Source organism: Akebia trifoliata, chromosome 1, assembly GCF_017979445.1.
Source record: "Akebia trifoliata isolate Shusen 1 chromosome 1, ASM1797944v1, whole genome shotgun sequence".
In the NCBI taxonomy this organism is placed as follows: Eukaryota; Viridiplantae; Streptophyta; class Magnoliopsida; order Ranunculales; family Lardizabalaceae; genus Akebia; species Akebia trifoliata.
This window is the reverse complement of record NC_141375.1, coordinates 36,461,645-36,488,629: the sequence shown is the minus strand read 5'-3', so window position 1 is coordinate 36,488,629 and position 26,985 is coordinate 36,461,645. Positions and strand designations below refer to the sequence as shown.

The window sequence follows — 26,985 nt, the reverse complement described above, 5'->3', positions numbered from 1 at the left end:
GGGATTGAAGAGCCACAAAGCCTACAATGCCCTTTAACGGGGGCAAAAAGTACGCAATTCGTTCAAGGGGCTGAGGAGGATCTGAAAAACCCTCACACAATGATAATTATGTCAAGTTCTTTATTTATTTATTTTTATTATTAAATTATACGCCATGCCCAAAAACAATGGCATCATCCTCAAAGCCTTATCCCAAAAACAAACAGAGACATTGGTCAATCATCATAGCATGATTTAAATTGACTTGTAATTCCTCAACCAACCAAAAGACTGGTACCAATATAACGTTTAAATCACTAGTGTTTATTACACTCAAGACACCACCTCCCCTCAGACCAACTCACTCAACCACTAAAAGCTAAGATGATGTTAAAAGCACAACAGCTGCAAACAGATTACTACGACAAAATGGCCATGACATCAGATGCCCTAAGAGCTATGTAGTCATAACCATCACTACCCTTGAAGTCGTTTCCAGCATATTTTGAGTACAAGACAGTGCTCCCCGGCGTGACCGTCAGTGGCTTTTTATTGCCTTCCTCATCCAGAGACCCAGGTCCAACAGCAATCACCTGATCCAACATAAAAGTGAAACACAAATATGTTGAAAATATAGTCCCATTCTGAAACTCAACTACTTGATGCTAGACTCCTAAAAATGTACATGTCAAAAGACTAATTTGCTACTGTGCAATGCCTATACATCATATATAAATACTCTTACAGTTCCAATGGAAGGTTTATCCTTGGCAGCCTCGGTTAGCAACAAGCCACCTGCCGTTTTCTCCTCAGCTTTGGTAACCTGTAATCAAAGAGAATACATTAAAAAAATGAGACATAAATATTAAAGGTTAATAACAGATAATGCCTCATGCAGGGAATTCTTCAAAGAAGGTTACAGGAGCCAAACTTGAATCAGCCTAACAATAAATCCTGAAATCTTGGATTCCAATTTTTGGAGAAAATCAAATGGGCATGGGCATAGTCAGACCTTTATTAAAACACGATCGTTCAGAGGCTTGAGATCTTTGATATCATCAGTCTCAAGAATGCCAACAATGTCATCTTCCTTCAATAGAAGATGATTCGATCCATTAAACTCGACTTCAGTCCCTGCATATTTTGAGTAGACAACTTGGCTACCAGTCTACATCACAAGATTTTTTTTTTTTTACATCAGTGAACCTAACCAACAGAAAGAAACATGGAAACAATTACAATGAAGCCTAGACAATCACCTTAACACTGATATCCACTTTGTTCTTCCCAACACTCTTACCCTCTCCAATGGCAACAACCTCACCTCCTTGTGGTTTTGTCTGGGCTGCTGTCGGAAGCAAAATTCCACCGACAGTTTTCTCCTCTGCAGTCTTGATCTTCAGGAGCACTCTGTCACCCAAGGGCTTGATGGAAGTGTACTGCAGAATCCAAGAGAATGCAATTGAGAAAGAAGGCAAAAAATAACAAGGACAGATTAATGGGTGAAAGTTGGAGTGTTATACTAAAGACATACTTGCTTGTGCTGCACTTTTAAAATGCACAATTGAAAATGATGGAAACAGTAACAAATTATGCTTTGTACAAATTTTACACCTTAACAAAAGCAATTTATATATATAGCATTTAGTTTCCAAGATTCCATTGCTAAATCAAATTGTAATGGCCATTTTAAAAAATAAATCACCCTACATACTAAATTAAAAAAAACTTTTATGAAGCTAATTATGCTGAGCTAACATTTTCTCCATTGCCTTTGGTTTGAGTGAAATGCTAAGCTGTGCTACTGGAATGCAATATGATGTGAACCACACATCTCAATCAAAATAAAAGAAAAAAAAAATATTAGACAATGGTGGTGAGACCAATTGCACTATACTGAGCTGAATCACCAGTCTTTCCATATTCATCGGTATGGGGTTATAAGGTTTCATCAAAAGTATCTTTCTTTATTTGGTCTGCAGTTTTAAACAGGGTTTTAACTTGGGACCAACACATATTTTGAGGTTTCATCTCATCCAATGTCTGCATTCTTTTTAAAGTAGAGAGACTTAAGTCAAGCAATCACCTTCTCATCCACCGTGAATTTTCTCATGATATATGGTCCCATTTCAAGTCTTTGTTTGATATCTCATATTGTTTTAAGGAATCATTTGCCATGTATTGAGATAAAATTCTCTTTACTAATCAAAAACAAAAAATTACCCATTTAATTTTTGTACATTTAAGCCCCAAAACCCTCAAAACAACACAATTTCAACTTCTTCTACCAGGATACTTTAAATACTAGTGTCTTGTTTATGTGCGGGTTATGTCTCAACTTCTGGCATCGTGTGTGCTACAGTGTAGTATGTTTTCTTTATTTATAAATACAGTGTAGTATGTAAGTCAACCAATTGAACATGCATTCTCAACTCAAGCTCTCTATAAAACAAATACATTTTAAATAGAGGCCTTTGGAAGAACCCTAACCCGTAACAATCAACAACAGAATTAACACTCCATAAAGATTTGAAGTTGTCATAGGTTATATAAAATACACAGTGTAAGATAAAAAAAAAGAAAAAGAAAATTCCTCATTATACAACAATCAAATTTTCTCTAATCTTATAATAAAGAATCAAGTACAATTTCTCAGAAAAAGAGTTTCAAATTCTTCCAACTAATGAAATCCCAGTAAAGTTAGAAGGAAATTTTTAAAAAAAGTGATACCTTTGGTGCAACAACAGTGGCAGCTTTGATAACGAGCCCTCGAAATGATCTCTGGTTGAATCCCACGCGAGAAGTTCCGAATGAAGATAATCTAACAATCGACCGAAGCCCTTCAACATAAGGCAAGCTTCTAGTACCAATAGAAGAAGAGGTGATTTGGACTGACGCCATGGATTCCTAAATTTTTTATAATTAAAAAAAAAAAAAAACATCAGATAAGCAAAAGCACAAAACAGATTAAATTCAGAAAATTTTCAGACTTGTGGAAGAAATAGAACCTTGAGAGTATGAAAATGGAGACGTTGTTTTTGGGTTGCCTTTCTTTTACGAGGAGCAGCTTTGAGAAGGGAAGAGAGAAGAGAATGATAAACCCAAGCGAGCAAACCCTAGGGAGTTAAAGTGGGCTCTTATCCAACAAGTTTAGACGTTTCTAGAACGTTGCATTGTCCATACTCTACCTCGTAATAAAATTAATCTTCTATGGTAAATTCAGTGTTAAATCACCTTAGATATGGTTTTAAGTTCTAAAATTAGATATTCAATGTTGTTATGTTAAAAAAAAAACCCCTTTGGCGGTCATCGCTTGGGATTTAAATGGAGGTGCCCTTAGGGCACATGTTAACAAAATCCATAATATATATATAGGAAATAAGAAATCCCATGAGTTTGGCAAGCGAAGGTATTGTGCAAAATGTTTACGCTTGTTTGATTGCAGAGAAATTATTAGTTGGTAAATTATTTGTCAGGCAAATGATTTTTAAGACAAATGATTTGTCAGGCAAATTCTTTTCTATTGTTTAGGCACAACATGAAAATTTATTTTTGTTATTTGAATTGCATAAAAAAATAGTATTTTAATTTGACTTTTGTGATAATTAGACAAAAAATAAAAAAGCTACTATTGCCACACTAATTAATTAAATTATATGTGCAACAAAAAAAAAAAAAAACAAAAAAGGAAATGTGCACATCATTTTTTGAAAAATAAATTTACACACCATTTTATTTTACTACACACCAATGCTTTGGGGCAAAACAAAGCAAATGAGATTCATACTAACATCCTAGACCCATCACCAATGCATCACCACAAACATTTGCTCAATAGAGTATTTTTCACAATTAAAATCATATAGTATTTTGATTAAAAACACAGCAACAATATGTAGAAAAACAACAAAGAAATGTGTTAATCAATCCATTTATGTATCTTCTTGGATTTTCAAGTTGCATCCATTCTATTACACATTTCATTAAATACATTTGATGCCTACTAAATCAACACAGATTAAATTAAAAATTTACCCATAAAATTTTCTTCGTTGGAAATTACCCATGGATTCCAATAAGGAATTACTTGAATCTCTAGTGATTGGAAAAAAAAAATTATACAAAAAAATCTTTTTAGCTCTAAGTAACCCTAATCCCTAAATCACAATAGTGCAACACACACACACACACACACACACACGGAGAAAGACGAGTTAGATAGGTTTTGGTGCAGATGACTGCATTGAAGGCGTTGCCTGGTAGGTATAGGTTGATGTCTGCAACGTTTTCCACTTGTTGAAGGTGTTGAAACTTGGAAGGTGATGATGTTGGTGATTTGTTTGTTTGTGATGGTCTTTTTGATGATTTGTTGGAGTTTTCGACATGATTTGGTGCTGTAGTTTGTGGTGAGTCTTGATTAGGTGGGGTGCTCCAGCTTTTTTTGGAGTTATTTCTTACATTCCATAATATTTATTAAAGATTTAAAATTTGTGTGGCAATAATAACTCCAAAAAATAATGATAATATCATTTTTTTGAAAAAGATTTAAATAATTACAAACTAGTTTCTTAAATTATTAGAGAACTATTATTGGCACCCCAAATTTTTTAGCAAACTACTATTGGCATCTTACGTTTTAATTATTTCACCCTAATTTCTTAAATTATTTACAACACCCCAATTAAAGATTAAAACACATTCTTCAAGCATTACAAAGGTTTGGCTCAAATTATAATCTCAACATTATAACACTCATTCAAACAATTTTAGTAGTTGTTTACAATTATGATTAGGTTCATATAAGATCCTAAACTAAAAAAAAAAGATCAAATCTAGTAAATGATGAGATAGTTTGTTTTGGCACCCCAACTTTTACTTATTGTTTTCTTTTTCTATTTCGTGTGTAATCAATAAAACTTGGGGTGCCAATAGCGGCTCTCTATCTTTATTTATAAAACAAATATTGATATAATTTAAAATTAATAATTCAAACAGAAATTAAAAAAAAAATGATTGATTTAAGATAATTTTAACTTTTTTTTATATAAAAATAATTAATTTTTAACAATTTAAATATTTATTTTATAAATAAAATTATGAATTTGTTTGATTAAATATTTTTGGTATGCTTTTTTTTATTTTGTTTAAATTTATTTATAAAATAAATATTGATTTTCTTTGATTGCGGTTGATAAAGAAAAATCAAGGGTGTTGACAAATCGTTTTCTGTGTAAATTTAGAATTTTTAAGGTGTCAAACACTGAAAAATTGTCATTTTTCATGAAATTTCAATTTTTCCCTAATTTTCTATACAATCAAACAAAATCATATATTTATTATAATATTATAAATGCAAAGTTTTGTAACTAGTGTTTTACCTTGTGAGTGTTTGGTCTTTTTGTTTCCTTCAATATCTCATTAGTTACTAGGGAAAATTTTGAAGTAACATTATAATTGACATTGATTCTCACATTGCTGACATGGATGTATGTATGGAATCATAGATGTTTTTCATCAAAATACGATGAAAAGTATTTATGTCTATGTGTGCATCTCCACATCAGCAATGTGAGAATCGGTGTCAATTTTAATGTTACTCAGCATGACTCTACTTATTACTGGAACCTTTGTTCTTATTAAACTCAATGAGTATGAGTTGTCATAAAAGAAATAATTTATACAATGCCAATAATTAGATGAAAATAAAGTATTGTACTTCTAATAAATAATGTATAGAAAATGAAATACATGTGCATCTTTTAATAAAAAAATGAGCTTGGTATTGTCTTGTCAAGAGAAATACTTAAAGAAATATCTTTAATAATGCAAAATACATGAAAGTAGATATATTGTATACAATGGTGAGACCCACTATTCATTTGATGTATCTGGTATTTAACATTTAAGTATTCATATTTTTATGATTGGAAATTTTTACACATTTTTTTTCACTAACCAGTTATCTGAGATTTATGGTAGTTTTTTTTTTTTAATGTTTTTTTTTAACAAAAAAATTAATTATAATATTAATATTATAATTTTTTATTGATAATTTAGATATTTTCTTAGTTTCTCACCAATTTTCCAGAGATTTATGATAATAAGTGCATTTAGAACAACATTTAAATCCTCATCCTTGGCCAACGCTTCAAGCACAACCAAGGGTTCACAACCCAATTGATGAAGGTCCTATATATATAAGCACCTAAAAGTATCTATGGTTCCTAATGTAGGAACCTCGAGCTATTATTGAACGAACATTGAATATTATTCATGATTAAGTTATTGAACATGAACGATGGGGAGCTCAACTTGAAATAACAAATGTAGACTAGTAAACTTGGTGATCAACTGTTGTTTAGTGTAGAAATCCTTTCTTTGGAATCCAACCAAGGATAATTTCATTGTAGTTCTCTAAAGAAAGGAAGTAACAATGCAAGTAATTAAATTAACAAGTTGAAGAAAAAGGTAGAAGCACTCACTCGGTAAAAAGTCACAAAAGGATTCCTTCCTATGCTTTTCAATGGCATGTAGTTCCCTTTTGCACAATCTTTTTTTTATGAATTGAAACACGTTGAAACCCAAATCTACTAGGAATATAAACATTGTCATAAAGAAGTGTGCAGCACTATAGAAGAAGAAGAAAAAAAAGCAAAGAAAATGAATTTTTGTTTGGACCTCTTCAATAACCTCGTCGAATCCAACATCTTGTAATTTGGTTTTGTTTCATATTTCTTGTATTTCATTGTTTTTAATAATCGACAAAGCCTCAGCCCGTGTGGGTCTTGCTAGGGTGTCACACCCAATGGAAGCTTAGGGTCAGTAAGATGCAATCCATCTCTTAGGACTCACTCAAACCTGGCCTGAACCCTCAGCCGTAACTAAGGCTCCTTTTTTCTAGAATGGGGGGATTTATGAGGTAATTTGGGACATCCAACATGAAACATAAATGTTGTTAAATAGATAAGTTGGTAAAGGTGTGTGAAGTGTTGATCCCATGACTTAGGTACAAATCGTATTGAACTCACCACCTTCACGTTGACTACTAATCACCTTGTTTGTCTAGCAAAAAAAATTAAGTAGAACTGGAGAGTTTACTACATTCATGAGATCCCAAATAGACACCTCAACTTATTGCTACAAGTTGTGGAATCAGATTCATCAATCATGGATAGGTGAGAAATTTGAAGTCTCCAATGATTAAAATAATTAAAGTAACCTATTTGGACATAAACATATTTGAAAATGTTGTTTAATATTTTAATATATACATCAAGGGTATGTCAAACAAAACCACAACCTAGGATAATATGAAGTTGAACCCGCTATGATCTGACAAGGATTTTGAACTAAAGATAGGGAAGAAAAAACCTTTGTTTTTTTTTATGTTTCAATTGTTTAAGATTAATTAGTCAATCAAGGAATTTTGTTTTCAAATCATAGGACATGCCTTCAATTGAAACTTACGAAGCCTTTAATTACACAAAAGGTGAATACCAACATGCCCACTCATAACTGAAAATTAATAATAGCAAGAATGCAAAATAATTGAAAAGGGTAAAATTTGTGTTGATCAAACTCGTGGATGCAAAATTTGTTTTTAAAATATTGTATTAACATTTGTGTGATTTTTATTCTAATTTGATATTTTGGTGTTTCTTAGCCCAAGTTTAAGATATTCTATCTTTTTTTTTTTTTGTTGATAAGTATAAAATATATTAAAGAAAAGAGAGGAATAAAATACAAGAAGGGAAGGCCAAGGTAGCCCCTTAAAGAAAAGCAAAAACGAACAAAAAAATATCAAAACATTAAAGATTATACAAAAATTTCTATCTAAAAACAAAGTTATCGAAAGTAATTCCTGTAAACTCTATGTTTAGATTTGACTACAGGTACAAAAAGTCCAAGATCTCCAAGAAAATGTCAAAAGAGTTTCTCACCTTACTTTTGAACACCCTATTATATCTCTCGTTCCAAAGAGCCACCTTCAAGGATTTACTCAAAATTACTCAACGCATCTAGGGAGGGGATTGCATGTGGCCACTCACAAGGATTTATCCAACTTACCTACAATATGTGGTTTGTGGGGGATTCCATATATTCGAAGTATTTGGGTAAGACATGGTTTCTAAGAGGTCAGTTACCTCATCCCTGTTAGTTAGGTCTACTTAGGATTGTTAACGAAAGCTTATCAGTTTGGATATAGTAATATTCGAATTCAAATCCGATAGATGTTCTAAAACTCTATCTGAATTCGAATCCGATTATCCAATCGAACATTAGATAATATCCGATAAGAATTCAAATAATTTGTATATAAAAAAAACACATAATTTTTCCTTATCCAACTGATTTTTCATTATTAAAAAGAATTATTATATATTATATTATTTATGTAATAAATAAATCGAATAAAATAATATATATTATATATTATTTCGAATCGGATTCGAAATGTTAATATCTAAATCTATAACTGATAGGATTCGAATATATAAAACTATTCAAATTCGATATCCAATTTTTCGAATTCAAATTTTCGACTATCCATGGACACCCGTAGGTCTACTATGGGTTTGGACACCTGTCATAAAAAAAAAAAAACCAAAAAACTCATTTATAAATGTCTTCAAATTTTACACGATAGATCCAAATTATACTGAAACTATTCCAAATTTTGTAAGTTCCCATCAAATTCTTAGCTGTCCAATTTGACACTTAGAAGAAATTAGGCAACCCAATTAGTGAGAGAGAGAGAGAGAGAATTTATTATGTAATATAATTGTCTGGGCCGTTGAATTTGGATTGGCTTAGATGTCATAAGTTGGCCCATGATCATTTTGGTTGGATACCTCTCTACCTTTGGGCCCACCAAGTATGTGGAACCCATATTAGCTTTAGTGGTGGGATCCACCTTACGGATGTGAAACTATGGCGTCACTTTATTACTTTTCTTATCCAGAAAAGGAAACAGTGGAGAGGTGACTTTTTTCAAGTGTGTGCTTAAATTACAATTCGAATGGTTAGTGGTCCCCACTTTAAAATATATAATTAAGACACGAGGAAAACAACAACATCCAAAGGGCAAAGGGTGCATAATGCACACGTGATCTTTTCAACACTACCGCGTCTAACACTTGAAGCTACTCTCACGATTCGACACGTGTCCGCTCTTTAACGCATTTTGAACTTTCCCAATCGACACGCTTAGACTCTCTTCTTCCAAGTTCCAAAAACAAACACACATAAACTATATAAAGAGCCGCCATTCCCCAATCTGAAGCCAACAAATCTAATCTTCCTACACTCAAACATTATTAATTTTTCTCTGAGACCCACGTATCAAAATCAAAATCAAAATCAAAATCGTTGGACCATCTAAGGATCAACTGTCGGAAATGGTGAAATCGATTTCTCCTTCAAGTTCAAGTTCTACAACCAGAAAACCTTCAGAGAGAAGTGAATCTTTGTTTAGAGGAGTCAGAAAGAGGAAATGGGGAAAATATGTGTCAGAAATCCGACTACCGAACAGCCGAGAACGAATATGGTTGGGATCTTACGACACGCCGGAAAAGGCAGCACGTGCTTTCGATGCTGCACTCTTTTGCTTGCGTGGCAGGGAAGCCAAATTCAATTTCCCAGAAAACCCTCCTAACATTTCCGGTGGTGGGTCACTTACACGATCGGAAATTCAAACTGCTGCAGCTCGATTTGCAAATGAGGAACAACCATCAAAAATTCAATCTGAAGTACTACTCCCATTAGATTATTCGTCAACGCCGTCAGTTTCCGATGGTGCGGTACAGGAAGAGAGCGATCTAACAATGGATTGGTCATTCTTGGACTTGTTGAACAGATCCAGCGATAGTGTGTCAGATCTAGGTCTTTTTGCTGGATTTGATGATTACCCCATCAATTTTTCGACGACACAGCAAGAGGATATTGATTATGTGGAGGAAATTGATTGTGGGGCCACTTCTCAGCATTCGTTCCTTTGGAATTTCTGATTTGTACCAGCCTCATGAATTTGCCGGTGGGTCAGAATTCCGATGTGTTTCGGTTTCTGTAGTTATAGATTTAACCCGGAAAAGTTAATTTCGGCTATGGATGGCGATTTTTTGTGACGCCACCCTACTTTTTCCCCCTTTCCCCCCATTATGGCATACTCCTCTCTGTACTTGCGTACTGTCATATAATATGTAACCAATTTGTTAATTCTGTTGAAAAATATCTCCTATTAAGTCCCAAATTTTGATTCGAATTTCGATAATTAAATTGAACAATTGAATGTCTTACCTCTCAAAATTTAATGCATTTTGTTGGGATGGTTCTCAATGTAAAATGTGGGGTCCCACCTACCACTTAATGTTTACCAATGATAATTTGCTCACTGCCCAACATCGGTTTGACATGTGGTGCTCATGACATAAGTCTTGTTGGTAATTCGAAATACAGTAAACATTCGATTCATGAAAATTTTGAGTTCTATTCGATTTTAAATTACAAAATCTGATCTAAAATTTGATCAAAATTTTGATAAATGAAAAATATGCCGCATATGTGTATTATTTATTTCATTTCAAAAATACGAAAATAAAAAATTTGGCTATATGATAATGATGTTATTAGTGATGGTGATGATGAAATTGGTGATGTTAATGGTCATGTTGATGATAATGAGAACATTAAGGTTATTGTGTCATTGATTTTTAAAAGAAAATCAAAGTCAAGGGAAAAATCATTAATTTGAAAAATCAAATAAATATAAAAGATTGTGTCATTATTATTTTTAAATATAAAATGATCATTTCTTACATGAAAAGGTGGGTTCCACCAAAATTTTGAAGTATGGCCGCTTCAAAGTTGATTTGTTTACACATCATAAATTACAAGTTTACACTTTGCAATATATAACAAGTTATAATAGCATTTTTTTCCATTGAGTTTTATAAAAATTCGTAAAAATCATGTTTTATTCTTTTCAAACTTAAAATCTATGAATTATTCAAAATAGTTCAATAATCCGAAGAATAATACTTTCATTGAAATAAATGAAGAATTCAGGGAACAAATCCAATGCCTAAAAATATTAAATTTTAGATTTCAAATATTAAAAAGCATTGTAGGATTTACATGGATTATCATATTGCCAATCAAAGACCACAGTCTTCTAGATATCACAAAAGAACTCGTGGTAAAAAAAGCAAAAAAACAAAAAATTTCAAACTTGGTCAAAGGAGTTGAAAATGAATGACTGAGCACTTAAATTTAAAATTAAAATTTAACGATGGATTTTTTTTTTTTTAATTCATAAAATTTTATCATCTACGACATTGTGGTATTGGACCATGTTTTTGAATGCTATTGGCATCCCAACTTTTACTCATTTTCATCCAGTTGTTTTTTTATATTGAGATGTAATAAGTAAAAAATGGGGTGTTAATAAAAATTCTCTTTCAAAAATATTTGTTTGTAACGAAAGAATTTTCAATTACATAGGTATGTGGTTGTTGCCCATTCTTCTATCATATTTAAAGTGTTAACAGAGATTGTCATAGAGCTGCTTCCAATCTTTGTGGTGCATTTTATAATTGCAAATTCATTATTAGATTGAAGAATAATTGATTAATCATCGTTTCTCGATAATCATCTGCAATTAATAGGTCCAGGGATTTAACTTAAAGATTATTAACTAGATTTAACTGATCATCATAACTATGAGTTTTGGTTGTGATATTTTACTCATATGTATGGAATATTAGATCCAACACATCCAAATTTTGAGTGTCTGTTAATAAATAAATTAAAGATTTTTCAGAAGACAACTAATTTTTTTAAAAAAATAAATAAACAAGAGGTCGTGGAGGGCAGTTGGATCATTCTGCATTAGACTCTGAGAATAGACCATGGTCAAGAAATACGTCATTTTAAAAACGCAGAGTGATGATGTCAAGTGTTCAACGAAATCCATAAGAGAATATAATTAAATAAACCACAACATGAAACATGTGTCAGAAACATCAATTACTTTCTAGTTTTATAAAATAAAACAGAGTTGGAATCGTTGACTAATGGATAAAAAAAACATGAAATCCCGAAAGTTAAAAATATACGAAATCTATTTGACATCGTTGGATTTTAACTTCTTTAATGAATCAAAGGATCCCAACCAAATTAAATAACAGGGCAATTAAACGAACCCTCAAAATCTGAATTCTCCCCTTTGACCATGGCCCAAAAAAGTTGACCAATTGAAAGAATCCCATCCACTAAAGACCAACTGTTAAGCCTTCGAATATAATTAAGGGTATATTTAATTGCAAATAGAAAATGGGGTGAAAAATAATCTTTTATGAAAAATGACATTTTTTATATGTTTGATTGTATTTTTTCATTAAAATTTATTTTTCATCCTAATAAAAAAATTCATCTAAATTTTTTCATTCTCAAAATATCTTCTTCTTCTTCTCTATCACCACTAAAACCATCACACTCAATCTCACCATCGTCGTCGTCACCATTACCACCATCGTCGTAGTCACTATTATCGATTACCTTTTCTCTCTCTCTCTCTCTCTTCTTCCCTCACCTCCACCTTTCTTGTTGCCATCGCCACCACCATCATGTCCTCCTTTCTTCTTCCTCACTTACCTTCGTTGACACGCCACCACCACCACCACATCCTCTCCCCTCTTCTTATTCTTATTTTTTTTTCCACTTACATCACCACCACCACTATTGCCATAGATGTAATTTTTGCTCTACCTTGAGATATGTAACCTGTTGTTGATTTTCTCCTTAATATTATCAAAAACCTTTTAGTTGGACCTGCACCATAGAGCCTTTGATGCCAAAGTCAACCCTCAAGAATAATTTTAATAGAGTTTTTGTATATTAAGAGGTGCATACCTTTGATTTGTCTATGCATGCCCCTTTTATAGAAAATAAGATGAAATCCCCTAATTAGGGTTTCAATTATCAAACATATTTTGTTAAAATTTTATTCATTTTTATCCTTCTAAAATCCCGCTCAAATCTTGTCAAATTAGATATTTAGATGGATCTACAATATCACGTATATTATTCGAGAGAAGATTTTCCCAACCTTTTACTCTATGCCATTGATCCCACACTCGGTATCCTGACTTCCTGTCCTATATGCCCTTTACCTAGACCTTAGAGTTACACTCACTTTCTTGACTTTTGGCCCATGTAGATCTCAAAGTGTCATGTGTTACTATAAACTGTAAAATGGTAATTAATTAGGATCCTACACGTGTCCTGATCAAGATGACGAACATGGGGTTAGATGAGTGGTCACCAAAGGAAGGTGGTACTCAGATCATGTCAATAATCCAACCCTGCTCTTTAGGAGGGTAGGGGAAAGATAAACGTCTACCCCGATAACATGGCAGAGAAAACTCATAAATATGCACAGATCTCGACTTGCACATAAATCTCCGGGTCATAAGGAGGATCTTGAGAATCCATGGGCATAAGGGGTATAAATCTAATTTGGTAAATATCCATTTGATCATGGGATCCCCCATGACTAGATCCCAGATTAGCACGAATCAAAGAAGAAACCTTGTTCTTGGGGAAATTCTATACAAGGGAGGGAGGATCGAGAGCTAAATGATCTTTTGCCTCCCTTCTCAATCGAGTTATAACTTAATATTTGCAATTCTAACTTTGTCGTCGGAGCATTATTAGCAAGACCACATTGGTGCCATCACAGAGGAGCAAGGAACATCTTGGTGGAGCCACAGTACCGAGTAGTTGAAGGTAAGGTCGAAATTACCTCTACACTTACAATCCTGACTTATAGATTTTACCCCTCGATAATCACCTTACCCACACCAACAACATCTTTATTTACACTTCTGTCCAACTACAAAGATGATAAAATATGAAAATCGTTGCAATTCCATCACCTAATTCATTTTTGTTGTCCAAAATTGCTTATCAAACATATTCCATTGTAAAGATGTTAAGAAATATGTCTCAACAATAATCAATATGATACATAATTACTAAGCTTATTATATAAAAAAAATTGTGTATACTTTATAAAACTTGAAAGATGGTTAGTTTTGCCCTTGTGGGTTTCAAATCTTTTTCTGCTTCAATCTTAAATACGTAGTCATAAGGGGATTCAAATTAACAGTTTCCAACTCTGGTGATTCTATGGTTAAACCTGCGAAATAGTCACTTTAAAAATCTCTGAATTCGTTAACGTTCACGTTTTGATAATTAAAATGAACATAGAGCTGAAATCGTAAATTTGTCACAAGTTTATCACCTTTTCGTAAATATCCCTTTTTTTAATTTTATATCTATCTATTACAAATCCAATAATATATTGAATTGGATTTGAGCTTGATAGGATTTGGATATAAAGCTGATTTCATTATGATTTAGATTATATTGAGGTGACCCACCATTGAAACAACCTAATTTACTTTCATTTAAAAAAAATAAAACCTAAAAATCATGTCAAAGAATAAAGGGTGAAGATGTTATTCTAGCATCTATTCATACTTTCATAGTTGATCTCGAATTGATATGATATGTTTTGTTCGACCCTGTTGATTGAACACCTCATTTGTTGTTTGATGCATTTCTAATTTCAAACGCCAATGTCAAATGTATGGTACTTAAGTGGGATGGGAAAAGGGAATGTTTAGGATTATAGATTCTTGATTGGACTTTGAGATGACTTGACACCCTCTTACTAATTGGAACAAGTTCTTTAGTAAACTCAAAAGTTCAGACTGAGTCAATTTCAAAAACTCAATCAAGCCATATCAAGATATACCAAATTGTTTAAGAACTTGACTTTCAAAATCATCATTTTTTTTTTGTTAAAAAATCCATCATTATTTCTAACATTTTAATGTTGCCTTGAATCCATCAACTTCAACCTCTTAAAGAAAATATATGTTTTTCCCATCAATGAATTACCATCTTCAAACTCTTAAATCTATTGCACGTGAGGGTAAAGTTTTACCTTAACGTTGAGTATAACTGATTTTAAAGAGAAAAATCAAAATTATTTGTCTAGACTTCAAATAGGATGGTATTTTTAATTATTTAATAATTTAATTTAATTTATTTTGTATCAAATTAAGTTTTTCTATTTTTTCTTTCAAACTAAAAAAATAAAATAAAAAAGTTTATTTAAAAGTCCTGTGAGTTTTTCTAGGGAATGTTTAATTCTCCATCCTTGACCTGTTTCCTCTAGATACACAAGTATAAATCCCCATAAAAGATGTGCAGAAAAGACTTTCATTTATGATGTGAAAAAAAGAAAAAAGAAGGAAAACAGATGAGCTGTCCTTTTGGGGGTGACCTCTCTACTGTAGAGAAAGTAACCGTTGATTTCGAGATCGCCCGCAGCTTTCTTTCCTGCCGATTTTTATCCGCGTAAATTTGGTAAATTAAGACGCATCGACACTTTCTGAAAAATTACGACACGTGTTAAATAGTCAAATATGAATATCTTCGTCCAACGGACATGGCCTACCACCTGTCACATTTGTATCCCTCTGAAATATAATATAATATGAAAGGTCCTCTACGCGCCCATAATGTACAGCGGTGGTCTTCGTAGAAAGCCACGTGTCACATCTAGATTGTCTCACACGTGGTAAGCAATGTGTTATATCCTTATGATCTTTTTAGCTTCTCGAAGACACGTCAGTCTCCCTAACCCAAGTCAACCAACTATAAATAACGTTGGAAGTGGAATCCCCACAACTCAATCAAGTACCACTCTCATATGTGGTCCATTATTAGAAGAGAAACCGAATATTCCATCACTAACGATGGTGAAGCCGTCAAGTGAAAAGTCATCGAGAACTGGAAGAAATGGCTCCGAAATTAACGGCGTTAACCATCGTTGCAAAGGTGTGAGGATGAGAAAATGGGGTAAGTGGGCTACGAAATTAACGGCGTTAACCATCGTTACAAAGGTGTGAGGATGAGAAAATGGGGTAAGTGGGTCGCCGAAGTTCGACTCCCAAACAGTAGAGCCAGAGTCTGGTTGGGATCCTATGACACTCCGGAGATGGCCGCCAGAGCTTACGATGCGGCTATATTTTGCATACGTGGGGGACATCGGCCAAGCTTAATTTTCCGGCGACACCGCCGCCACAGATCCCTTCATCTGGGGATCTGACACGATCGCAGATTCAATCATTGGCCTCGAGATACGCACATGAGGATCCTGTGGTTGTGACGGGGAACATAGATCCGATTGTAAATTCGAATTCGATGGAATTACCAAAAGAGTTAAATGGAGAAGAAGAGAAGTTGTCGACATTTATGCCGGAATCCAGCGATGTCACTTATTATTATTCTTCTTCTTCTTTTGATGGGTTTCCAGCGGATTGTAATTTTCCGGGGGAAGGAGAGTCCAGCTCCAGCAGCTCATTTTACCAATCGCCGCAGTTCTGGACTTTCTAACGCCGCCGCAGGCGCTGCTTTTTGCGTTGTTTGTAGGTTTATTTTAGTACGGTAACATTAACAGTTGTGCTCGTCTTCGAGTGTGAAATGAATCCTGTACTAACTGGAGCTGTATTTTTAGTCCAGGTCTCTTATGTTCCACGTGACACTTTTTTTTTTCATTTTTTTTAAGGGCCCACTGACTCTTGATCACTTGGTGGTCGAACCCAATCAGTCAACCTTTGTTTGTCGATTCTCATTTTGCCAACTTCAACGATGTTCTTTATTAATGGGATTTAAACTTACGATTGTGTGCGATGTAGGGCGGATTTTTTTTTTTTCCCCTTCTATGCATTTAGTACACAATTTAGATGTCGTTGGTTTATTGTAGTACGGTAACATTAACAGTTGTGTGAAATGAATCCTGTACTAACTGGAGCTGTAATTTTGGCCCAGGTCTCTTATGTTCCATGTGATACTTTTTTTTTTTTTTTTTTTTTAAAGGGCCCACTGACTCATGATCACCCAATCAGTCAACCTTTGTCCATTCTCAGTTTACCAACTTCAATGATGTTCTTTATTAATGGGATTTTAGCCGACAAGCTTACCATTGTGTGCGATGTAGGGCGGATTTTTTTTCCCCCTTCTATGCATTTAGGACACAATTTAGATGTGAGTAAAAAAAACAGTTTTTCTAGGATTAAAAATAGAGTAGGGATCCACAACAGTGGTGTCTAACCAAGGTCAGGTGGCAACCATTTATTTTATGTCACATAAGCAATTTTTTTTTTTCAGGTGACTTATTGATCAGATGGACATCCATTGATTATAGCATTGTATTAAGAATGATTTCTAATAGTTAGATTTAAACTCTTTTTCAAGAGCTTAGATCTAGTTGATACGAGTTATCAAACACTATGATTTTTGATAAGTAGGTTCACCTAAGGATCAACCACATATCCATATGGTCAATCGATCCCCAAAAATTCCACAAGGCAAAAAATGAGGTGCTACTAGACTTTGGTTACGAACAAGTCATTATTCTGGATCTTAATCTTAAAACTATCGGTATAAAATTTATATGAAATCATTTCTCTTGAAAATCTCTAGAATTTTTCAATATGCATTTTTTTGGGATATGGTACAATAGATTTTTATCCCACTTTAAATATTGAGACTCTATAAAGGTCTTTTTTCCAACAATTTCCTTGCACCTTAAATGGCAGTTTTAATAGTGAATCTTCCCCCTACATAGTTAGGGCACTAGTATGGTATTTATCAAAATTCCCCTAACAGTCACTCAAACCAACTAATTAAAATGTGGGTAAATTCTTTTCCACCCGTCCAAATGTCCTTTCATTTCATCTTTTTCTTTAAGTTTAGGTTACTTTCCTTCCATCACTTCTTTCAATCACTCAAATCTTTAATGTATTTAAGATTTAGTTTATTCTAAATAATTAAAATGTGGCTAAATTAAGAAAGAGACTTTTTGACCATGAAAAATTAATGCAGACTCCATAGGACAATCATTTTCCTAGTTTAAGAGGGCATTTCCACCCTAACACTTGGGCTTTGTGTGATTTTCATGATTGCGAAGGGTTACTTCATCATTAGGTACCACAAATTCACTTTGTTTGAGTTTGATTCAACTTACCTTATAATTCTTTGCCAGAGTTTGACACATGTTGGACTATAATTTATTCTACTTTTTGTCTTAAATAATTATATTATATTAGAAGTTAGCATGTGCAAACTGCAAACAGAGGATTGAAGAGCGGATCCTCTATAGCTCATTCCTCTTGTAACTTTTTATAACTCTTTTATTCTAGAATTCATACAACGCCACATTCAAGGAAAATAACAACACAATCCTCTTGGATTTGTGGTTTAGATTAGATTTGAACAAAAAATTATCAAATTTTTTATACTTTAATCAAGTATTTGAAAATGGATTGTTATTGTACTCCTATATTTAAATGATTGGATGCAATCATCTTGATGATGTAGCACACCCTCAAACGTTAACATGAACTACAAAGGACTATATGACATTCACGCTACAGAGGATCTGCTCTCTCTATAAAGTAATGAGCTCCTTGAAGTTGATCTAACATATCATCGATCTTTAGTAGTAGATATCAATTTTTAATGATTATTTTATTTAGTACTTGAAAATCAATACACATCCGTCAACTGTCGTCCTTCTTCGGTACAAGTAACACTGACAAACCACAAAGTGACCAATTAAACTTGATAACTATTTGCTCAAAAAATTCTTGGATTTGTCTTTTTTTATCTTTTCAAATTTCGTGATCAGTGTACAATAATACACATCACTTAAGTTGTAATCCAAGAAATTTTTTAAAAGTAGCTAATTCCTTGGATCATGACTTACGTGTGAGAGGAGGGTTTCAATCCTCCGTGCATACTATCCGGATTCTCATGTAAATTGCTTCCTTTTGTATCCACTAAAGTTGAAAACCATTTTTTATTTTATTTTAATCTTACATGAGTGAATACAGTATACTAATGATCCAGTACTAAGCCAAACTCTCAAAAGTAACGGATCTACAATTCATTGGAACCGCGGAAATTATAGTTAGTTAAATTTTCTTCCTAAAGTTGTATTTTTTAGGCGAATTTGTGGATCTCGAAGTTCAAAGCGTTGATTTAGAATAATTTGATAGCAGAGAGGTTTGCTTATATGGAGGATCTGAAAGGACCGAGATTCCATGAAAATTGCTTTTTTGGAGAGAAATTTAGGGTTTTCAAGGGGTGGAAGTAGATATCTGATGGTAGATGTTATCAATTTTGGATCAGAAACTTTCAGAGGATAAAGAAGATAAGCATTACTGGTGATGTATAGGCGGCAAACAAGAAGAGTGACAATGAGCTGCAGAGATGATCTCCAAAGGACAGAGCATCCAAACTCCAAGTTAGTCAAACTTCATATTCTTTGGCATTTTACTTATCTTCTGGCATATTAATGGAGTTCATTGAAAATCCTGAAATCTGGTTTCTATTATATGGCGTCTTTATTTATTAGATTGGCAAATTACTTTGATTTGTTTTGGTGTGATATATTTATTATTCAAAAACACAAAAAATAGCCCAAACTTTCCTCTCATTGTCCATATATCTTCTTTGGAATTGTGTCATCCATACAGTCACAGGAGAAATAATTATTTTAATTTTAAATATTCAAAGATTAAAAAGAAATACATAAAGAAATCAAAATAGAGAAATCTCTCTAGCAAACAGCTTGCACAGCTAGTCTTCTTTTTGTATTTTTATCGCACTTGCTTGACACAAACTTTCTTTCAGACACATCGATAGAACAACTTCTTTTTCCAACACAAGCCTGCGAAAACATGAATATAAAAGTGGTTTATGATTCTACTCATTCTTAATACTGATGAATCCACAAATCAAAGTTGATGCACGTGATAGCAAGATTGGAAAAATGAGACACAGGTATTCAATGAGTGTATCAAATTACCTTCTTCACTATGGATAAAGTATCGTCGTCCTCGCAAGTGCCTTTTTGGAAGGACCCGCAATTACCTTGTGGGTCTCCAAAGCTAGCAAATTGGATGGCTGAGATGCTTTGGTTGCCATGGCACGACAATTGCAACGTATTCCCCTCTTGAGTGCTACCACATACTGTTCCTACTGCAACAGTCTTAAAATTCACTTGTGAAGGATCTCCACCAAATTCTTCAAATAGAACCATTTTGTTTAGGCCCTCTTTTAGAAATGAACGGGGAACATGGTACCTGTTACAACAACATTTTTTTTCTCCAAATTAAGAAGTTATTGTGAATACTACAAATTTTTTGAGATAATACTTCGTTGAGGATGGGAGATTGTAGTGTTTGGGCTTACAATGTTTGTGTTGGCTTGCCACAATTGCTAAAACATTTGCCTGCTTCAAAGTGTCCACGATAGTCACATCCTCCACACCCACCCTGCTCAGCAATCCTAGTCGGCCAGTATCGCCCGAGGCTATTTCCGTTCACCCAAGCAGAACCCTTGCCCATGCCTTGTAAATCCACAACCACAGGGGCTACTCCCGGAGGAGCCTTGAAGGTTGTCTAGAACACAAATTTAACAATAAAGTACTAGTTGTTTCAATTCTTGTAAGTAACCAAATAGGTATTCTTGAAATTGAAGTTATGACTCTAATTATGTGAAATCCTTAGATTTGTAGCTACCCCTTAAGTTTATTAGAGATTAAGTACCTTATACCAAGTCATCATCCTATTTGTAACAACAGTTTTTAAACGCCAGTTGGAGACATGGTGTGATTTATCCTTATAGAATTGGTCATCTTCTCCCTTCAAACCAACCTACAAGCATTCACCAGCAAAAAAATAGCAAGGAGTCAGATTCCAGCCAAGATCTAAAAGAAATGAAACTTATTCTTTCATTATTTTCTCGTACTACATATAGTTACATAACTAGTATCCTCACGTTACCTTGTACAACCACTTGTTTGTTGATAAGTCCATTGTGGCATTTGCATTTCCGATCAACTGAACTGGACCACTGACCATTCCAAACACTGCTTCATCGAAAAACGCACCATAATTCTGTTGAACGGGAAAGTAACAGAAGCAGATTAGTATTTTAAGCTTCAAATAAGCTCACAAAAGGGTATATAGTTGACAAAAAATTAATACCGGTAGGCCGACCGTAACACTGAGTAAGGCTATGTGGTTCTTTCCAGGTTTCATCTCTGCTGTCTCCTCAAGCACGCCCATGGAACTTCCTTGGTCACCCCATTTAGATCCTGAGATTCCCACAAGTATGGAAATTTTAGTTGCAAAGATTGATTTTTATTTTTTACTGAAAAATTAAGAAATATGGGGCTTTTATTTTGGTTTACCTTAAAACAAAACCTCCTTTTAATTATTATAACAAATGACTACTTGAATTTGAGGAAACCATGAAGTTTTGTAAATTACAAAAATATTATATTAAAGTGTACTGATGTATTATCACTCAAAAAATTAGAGTTCCTTTTAGAAGTTTAAGCATTTAACAAATATTAGCTATTTCCAGATACTTCTTGATATTGGTCTTTAAATGAAAAAAAATGTTTGGATTACCTATGTGCTTCCCGTTAACATAAGCATGAAGTATCGGGCCTGTGGTATTCACACGTAGAGTCATATTCCTTTTCCAGAATTTATCGTGCTTTTTGAGATTGATGCTATAATAATTCAAAATCAAAAGAATAAAATTAAAAAAGGATGAATGAAAAGAAGAAAAGAAGATTGTCAAGGGAGGCTTGGTTTGAGGTTAAAAATGTTACCTAGTCATGTACCACAAGTAGTCACTAGCATCTGCAGCAGCTTTCTTTTGTTCAATAAGCTGCATGGCCGAAAAGCTCCCCTTTTCGAAAATAGTTGTGTCTTCTAGAGGTTCTCGCCTCCAAACCCAATTGAGACGTGCTGCTTCATAATTCGGCTTCTTTATTGTCATTAAAGAAGTTTGAGAATTTACCTGTCAAAGAATTGAGGGAGAGAAGGTCTGATTAGTTCACCAGATAGGTTCCTTGTTCCCAAGTTTACTATGAAAAGAAAGGGGGCAGTCTTTTTTTCACCTTTGCAGAGTTGTAGACTTCCTTTTTGCAGTCAGGAAGAATGCTAACGGACCAAGCAGGCAGGAAGTAACTGTTGCCTTGGAAGTTGATAGCGGCATCTGATTTCTCATTTGCGTTGCTCAAGAAACACCCAGAACTTACGTCTGTGGAGTATATGGTTGCCTAAAAACATGGTGATCCAATATTATATATATACATATAGCATGCTTGATTAGAAAAGACGTAAGGTTGAAAAGAAGGTTAGGGAGACACACATCGACTCCATTTTCAAGGTTGGTGGTTGACACATTTCCCTCTGTGAGAACTTTCTCCATCGTTTTAATGGCAGTATGGAGATTCTTTAGATGTCCCCACTTTGGTTGCCTCAGATTCCCTGAAAATTGTGATGAAATAGATTAATTTAACAGTGAGATTTAAAATTAAAAAAAAAAAAAAAAAAAAACTATCATGAACAGTGATGGATGCAAACATTCTGTTAGTCTATTGTTAAGCAAGAATTTCACTAAACAAACATTAATATATGTCAAACTAAGCAATTTTACTATCACATTACCCCAAAGAAAATGGTGAGATGTAAGCTTCAATAAAAATGATATCAAGTGACTATTAGTTTAGTAAATATTCCTTTTTGTTGTTACGGTTGCTTAAATGCAATAGTTTTCTTTTCTAGTTTGTGTTTGTTTTTAGTTGGAAAAAAAAAACAAGAATTTTAGTGAGTTGTGATTACCATATTCGTCGAGGGGTGCATCGTAATCATAAGATGTAGTGATGTATGGACCACCTGCTGTGCGGCCAAAATTGGTCCCTCCATGATACTGAAACCATGGACAAAAAAGAGAACAATAAATCCCAAGTAAATTACAGAGTAATGATCCTCTTGTGTATCTAAGTACTTGTTGTCCAATTACATTTTCACAATGCATTCATGCATGCATTTGGCAAGGAGGCTTCTGCTGTTAAATCCATGGTTAGAGTTTGTGTATGGAAATGTTCATTTATGTGCAACATGCAGACATGTATGTATGTATGTATATAAGTAGGTAGTTACCATGTAGTAGCTTGTGAGGGTGCCACCAGATTGGAAGAAACGTGCAACTGCAAAAGCAATATCCTCAACAGGTCTACTTGGGTCTCTTCCACCCCAGTTCTTGTACCTGAAAGATTGTTCATGTTAATCCCTAGTTTCTTTGAACAAAAGAAGAACCTAACAGCATCTGCACTGTGGGTCAGGTCAGAACAGAAGAAGCGCACCATCCAGTCCAGTTCTCTGTCCACATCTTGGGACTATTTGGATTGTTTGGCTTGAAATTGTTTCCATAAAACCCATTCCATGTGTTTATCTGTTTGGGAACATGTCAAAGAACAAAAATTATAATCTTTAAATGGAAACCCATCTTGTTCAGGTTCAACAAAAATATTAACTAAAAAGAAGCTTAAAAAACTGTCAAAACAGGGAAAGAAGCATAATTAAAAAATTAAAATATAGTTAGAATTCCACTAATAACAAGTTATATATTGATATATAACAAGGTATTTAGTAAACCATAAAATGTAAGAGAGAGAGAGAGAGAGAAGTTGTAAAGAAGAATACCACTGTCTGTGGTGCATCGCCTTGCATGCACATAATCCATGGCACACCGATGTTTTGGGCTACTGCCATTTCTGCACACCACTGCACATATAATTTACCTGCTTCTCCATAAGGTCCCATGATATTGCCAAATTCATTTTCAATCTGTTAATAAAGAAGTCCTCAGATATTTGAAAGAGAACCTTTACAAGCAGTAAATAACCTTTACAAGCTCAGTCTCACTCAAACTACTATACTATGATTGTCACAATTATACTCTTTAATTAACTAAAGAGACAGACCTGGGCAATGATGATGGGACCCCCTTGTGGTGCTAGGAGTTTTGCATTTTTAACCATATCCACAATCTTAGTAGTAAATTTTTGCATCTCCTCCTACAAATAAAAATATTAATATTTTATGAAACTGAGTTTAGGTACTGTGTTTATACTTTAAAGTCTTCTTTTGGACATGTAAAATTAAGTCAGACAGTTATTATGAGTTTAAACTAGAAAGAACCAATAGAGCAAATAAATGGAAAAAAAAAAAAAGACCTTGTAAACTGAATTGTCTGTCCTTAATTTGATTCCTGGTAGATTGTGTAACCACACTGGAAATCCTCTGGTACAAGGAAAAGACATGGGTATGTATACAAGTGGTTAACTAAAAGTGATATTGAAGTGTGAAAATTTCTTATTTTCAGTGATTTGCATAGGCATTGAAGTTCTTTGATGATTGAAATTGCAAAATAAAATACCCATAATTCCATTCGGCACAAACATAAGGTCCAATTCGGAGAATCGCATAAAGTCCCGCTTCTTGTATGTTTTTAAGAAATCTGATAAGGTCTAGATTCCCTGTGAAGTCATACTGAAGGAAAAAAAAAATGAAAAGATGCAAAAGTTAGGTTGTTTACTCGTTTTGTTGACATTTTACAAATATATAGAAAGAGAAGAGAGTGAGAGCTAGAGAGAGATAGGAACCTAACCTTGCCCTGAACAGGCTCATGGGCGTTCCAGAAGACATAGGTCTCAATTGCATCAAGACCTCCTTCCTTTGCCTTTCGAAACAAATCTGGCCACATCTGGAAATCCATGTAGGAATCAGTAAAAATAAAATCTTTGAACTTGGAGGGTCAAGAGAGAGTACGAAAACAAAGACAACTATTTCGATAAAGAGTTTTTATATTTCCTTGCATTGCAGGTGATTTTTAACCATGTGAATGTGCTTGCAAATGCATTTATGATTTCCAATGGAAATATAAAATATTCTCAGTGAACATAACACCTTCTTAGTCTTAAATTAATTAATTTTGCAAATTTTCTTAGCTTTTTATTTTTTGTTATAGACCTCCCATTAGAACATATAAACCAATCAATCCAAGTGGATAGATTAATAAATAAAAACCCATCAACCTCTGGAGTGCTGCGTGGATAATGAATGGCACCCGAGAAGATGACCCGGTGTTCTCCATTAATCTTAAGTGCTCTCCCATCATAAGAAACATCCGTTCCCCCTGATGGCAAGCAAAAACAAAGAAAAATTAAACATGAAATGTGAAATGTAACTCTCCTACAATAATCCATCTTCATCTTGTTAATGAATCAAAGAAATCCTATTCAAGAGAATAATTTATAAACAAAGTTTCGGATAAAATTAGAGTGTAACTGATTTAGTCGTTAAACAACAGAAATCTGTTAAGTCCCATTTTACAGTAAAAGTTTGTTATATTTTCTTTAGAAAAGTAGGTAGTTCAATTTGTCGATTTTATAGTAAAGTTTGTTATATTATTTCCTTCTTTATTGAGGTCGGGTAGAAACTGAACTTTGTTTCTCATAAATACCCCGTCCACAATAACTACCTTTGCATTTAAAATAGGGAAAAAAAGATAGATCATAATCCGAGATCCCTATATTGATGTTGGTTAGTTTTCAACAAGAGTCGTTCAAAACTAATCTACATTCAACACTGGTTGACCTGGTACACTCTTTTACTTAAAATAGAAGAAAAAGATTATAATCCCAAATCCCCTAGATTATGGTCGATTGGTTAGTTTTCAAAAAGAGTCAGTTCTAAACTGACTTTCCACACTGGCGGACCTGTTAGTGTGTGAACAATCTGATATTTTTCCTCCAAACCCCCAATCCCTCATGATAATCTGACTCTCCCACGTGTCATACTGTATCTAAACCATAGATTTTCTTTCCTTGGGATACACAACCACATATCCCTATAAATCTGTGCAGTTATGTACCTCGATGAAAAGAAATCTATGGTTATGGCACACCCCACGTAAGAGGAGTCAATTGGGTATATACGTGAGGGAGTCATATAATCGCCACTCTCACTGTAATCATGTATTGACTTTATCTTATAGAGGAATGATTTTCAGACTTCCCACGAGGCATACTCAGAATACTATCCTGACGTGGCATGTGTTAGAACCATAGATATTTTTTCCTAGGGATACAAAACTGCACATATTGAGTATTTTCCGTGGCATAAAATGTCTAGCACATGATACCAAGTCTGGAAAGTACTTTGAGTATGCCAAGTGGGGGAGTCAGTTTATCACCATCTTTTATTATTGACTCAGGATCGAATACCGGTGTCTATGTGGGTTGTTTTGCTTGGTAACACATAGTTGTGTTTTAAACACCAACTAATACTTGGCACATACACACCGCTCTAGATCTTGGCAATCGATTTTATCTTTTGGCATAATGGAAAACTCAAATTCAAAGAAAAAATGTCATTTTTGAACTTGATCGAAGGTATTGAAAATGAATGGCTACTAAATTCCTAAACATAAAACTATAATTGATCGGTGAAAATTAACCTTTTTTTTCAAAATTCTTATAATTTTATCCTCTATAACTCTCTGTCATCAGATCATTTCTTTGGATGCCACAAATTGAGGTGGTTAGGGTCCACTCTAAGATATGTTAAGTAGCAAATTAACCTCATCAATTTAAATTTTATGATGCGGATCCCCACTCAAGATTTGTTGATTGACTAATGATGAATGCATGCAGTAAATCATGCGCAGTTTGTACGTGGTTGATGTGTCAAGGGCATAGAACCACTGATCTTTTTTCCTTGTGTATCTAGAAGAAAAAGATCTATGGTTCTGTGCCCTTTCAATGTCAACCACGTATAGACCACGTGCATTCATCATGACTCTTGCTGATTAACAAACTTGATAGAGTAGGATTTGGTCGGTAGCAAACGTAGATTCCTTTGTAGTTGTAGAACGAGTTTTTATAATAAAAATACAACTATTACGTCTACCAGGTAAATCTCTCTTTATCTTTTGAGTCGTGATATTCTGACATTCTTTTTTCAGATGCCCCCATCATAGAACTATAGATCCTTTGCTTCA

The 26,985-nt window shown here is 33.9% G+C and overlaps 2 protein-coding genes and 1 pseudogene across 2 annotated transcripts; 1 reads left to right on the top strand and 2 right to left on the bottom strand.

The window, feature by feature from the left end:
• Nucleotides 1-211: 211 nt before the first annotated feature.
• Nucleotides 212-3,146, bottom strand: LOC147412245 (20 kDa chaperonin, chloroplastic-like). Its single transcript, XM_086458158.1, has 6 exons — nt 2,988-3,146; nt 2,710-2,886; nt 1,239-1,418; nt 992-1,147; nt 725-802; nt 212-572 (listed from the first exon to the last, which is right to left on the bottom strand). The coding sequence occupies exons 2-6, from the start codon at nt 2,878-2,880 to the stop codon at nt 399-401; spliced, it is 759 nt and encodes a 252-aa protein (XP_086314284.1). The 5' UTR covers nt 2,881-2,886; nt 2,988-3,146; the 3' UTR covers nt 212-398.
• Nucleotides 3,147-9,252: 6,106 nt separating this feature from the next.
• On the top strand, nt 9,253-10,328 carry LOC147412244 (ethylene-responsive transcription factor ERF017 pseudogene; annotated as a pseudogene).
• A 9,156-nt stretch (nt 10,329-19,484) lies between these two features.
• Nucleotides 19,485-25,204, bottom strand: LOC147412243 (beta-galactosidase 15-like). Its single transcript, XM_086458124.1, has 19 exons — nt 25,019-25,204; nt 24,592-24,687; nt 24,361-24,473; nt 24,158-24,224; nt 23,906-23,998; nt 23,625-23,768; nt 23,285-23,373; nt 23,082-23,187; nt 22,761-22,848; nt 22,288-22,406; nt 22,034-22,195; nt 21,743-21,933; nt 21,537-21,640; nt 21,108-21,217; nt 20,904-21,017; nt 20,667-20,774; nt 20,311-20,519; nt 19,925-20,201; nt 19,485-19,786 (listed from the first exon to the last, which is right to left on the bottom strand). Exons 1-19 carry the CDS (start codon nt 25,193-25,195, stop codon nt 19,676-19,678), a joined length of 2,478 nt encoding a protein of 825 aa, XP_086314250.1. The 5' UTR covers nt 25,196-25,204; the 3' UTR covers nt 19,485-19,675.
• Between the last annotated feature and the right edge of the window lie 1,781 nt (nt 25,205-26,985).

Excerpts from the sequence above, each read along its gene's own strand:
- LOC147412243 (XM_086458124.1), bottom strand. The coding sequence starts at position 25,195 with ATGAAGATGGATTATTGTAGGAGAGTTACATTTCACATTTCATGTTTA. Across the intron at positions 21,641-21,742 it reads TACTTGTGGTACATGACTAG|CATCAATCTCAAAAAGCACG; the intron begins GTAACATTTTTA and ends GAATTATTATAG. Across the intron at positions 21,018-21,107 it reads GTGTTACGGTCGGCCTACCG|AATTATGGTGCGTTTTTCGA; the intron begins GTATTAATTTTT and ends CCCGTTCAACAG.
- LOC147412245 (XM_086458158.1), bottom strand. The coding sequence starts at position 2,880 with ATGGCGTCAGTCCAAATCACCTCTTCTTCTATTGGTACTAGAAGCTTG. Across the intron at positions 803-991 it reads ACGATCGTGTTTTAATAAAG|GTTACCAAAGCTGAGGAGAA; the intron begins GTCTGACTATGC and ends CTTTGATTACAG. Across the intron at positions 573-724 it reads ATAAACCTTCCATTGGAACT|GTGATTGCTGTTGGACCTGG; the intron begins GTAAGAGTATTT and ends ATGTTGGATCAG.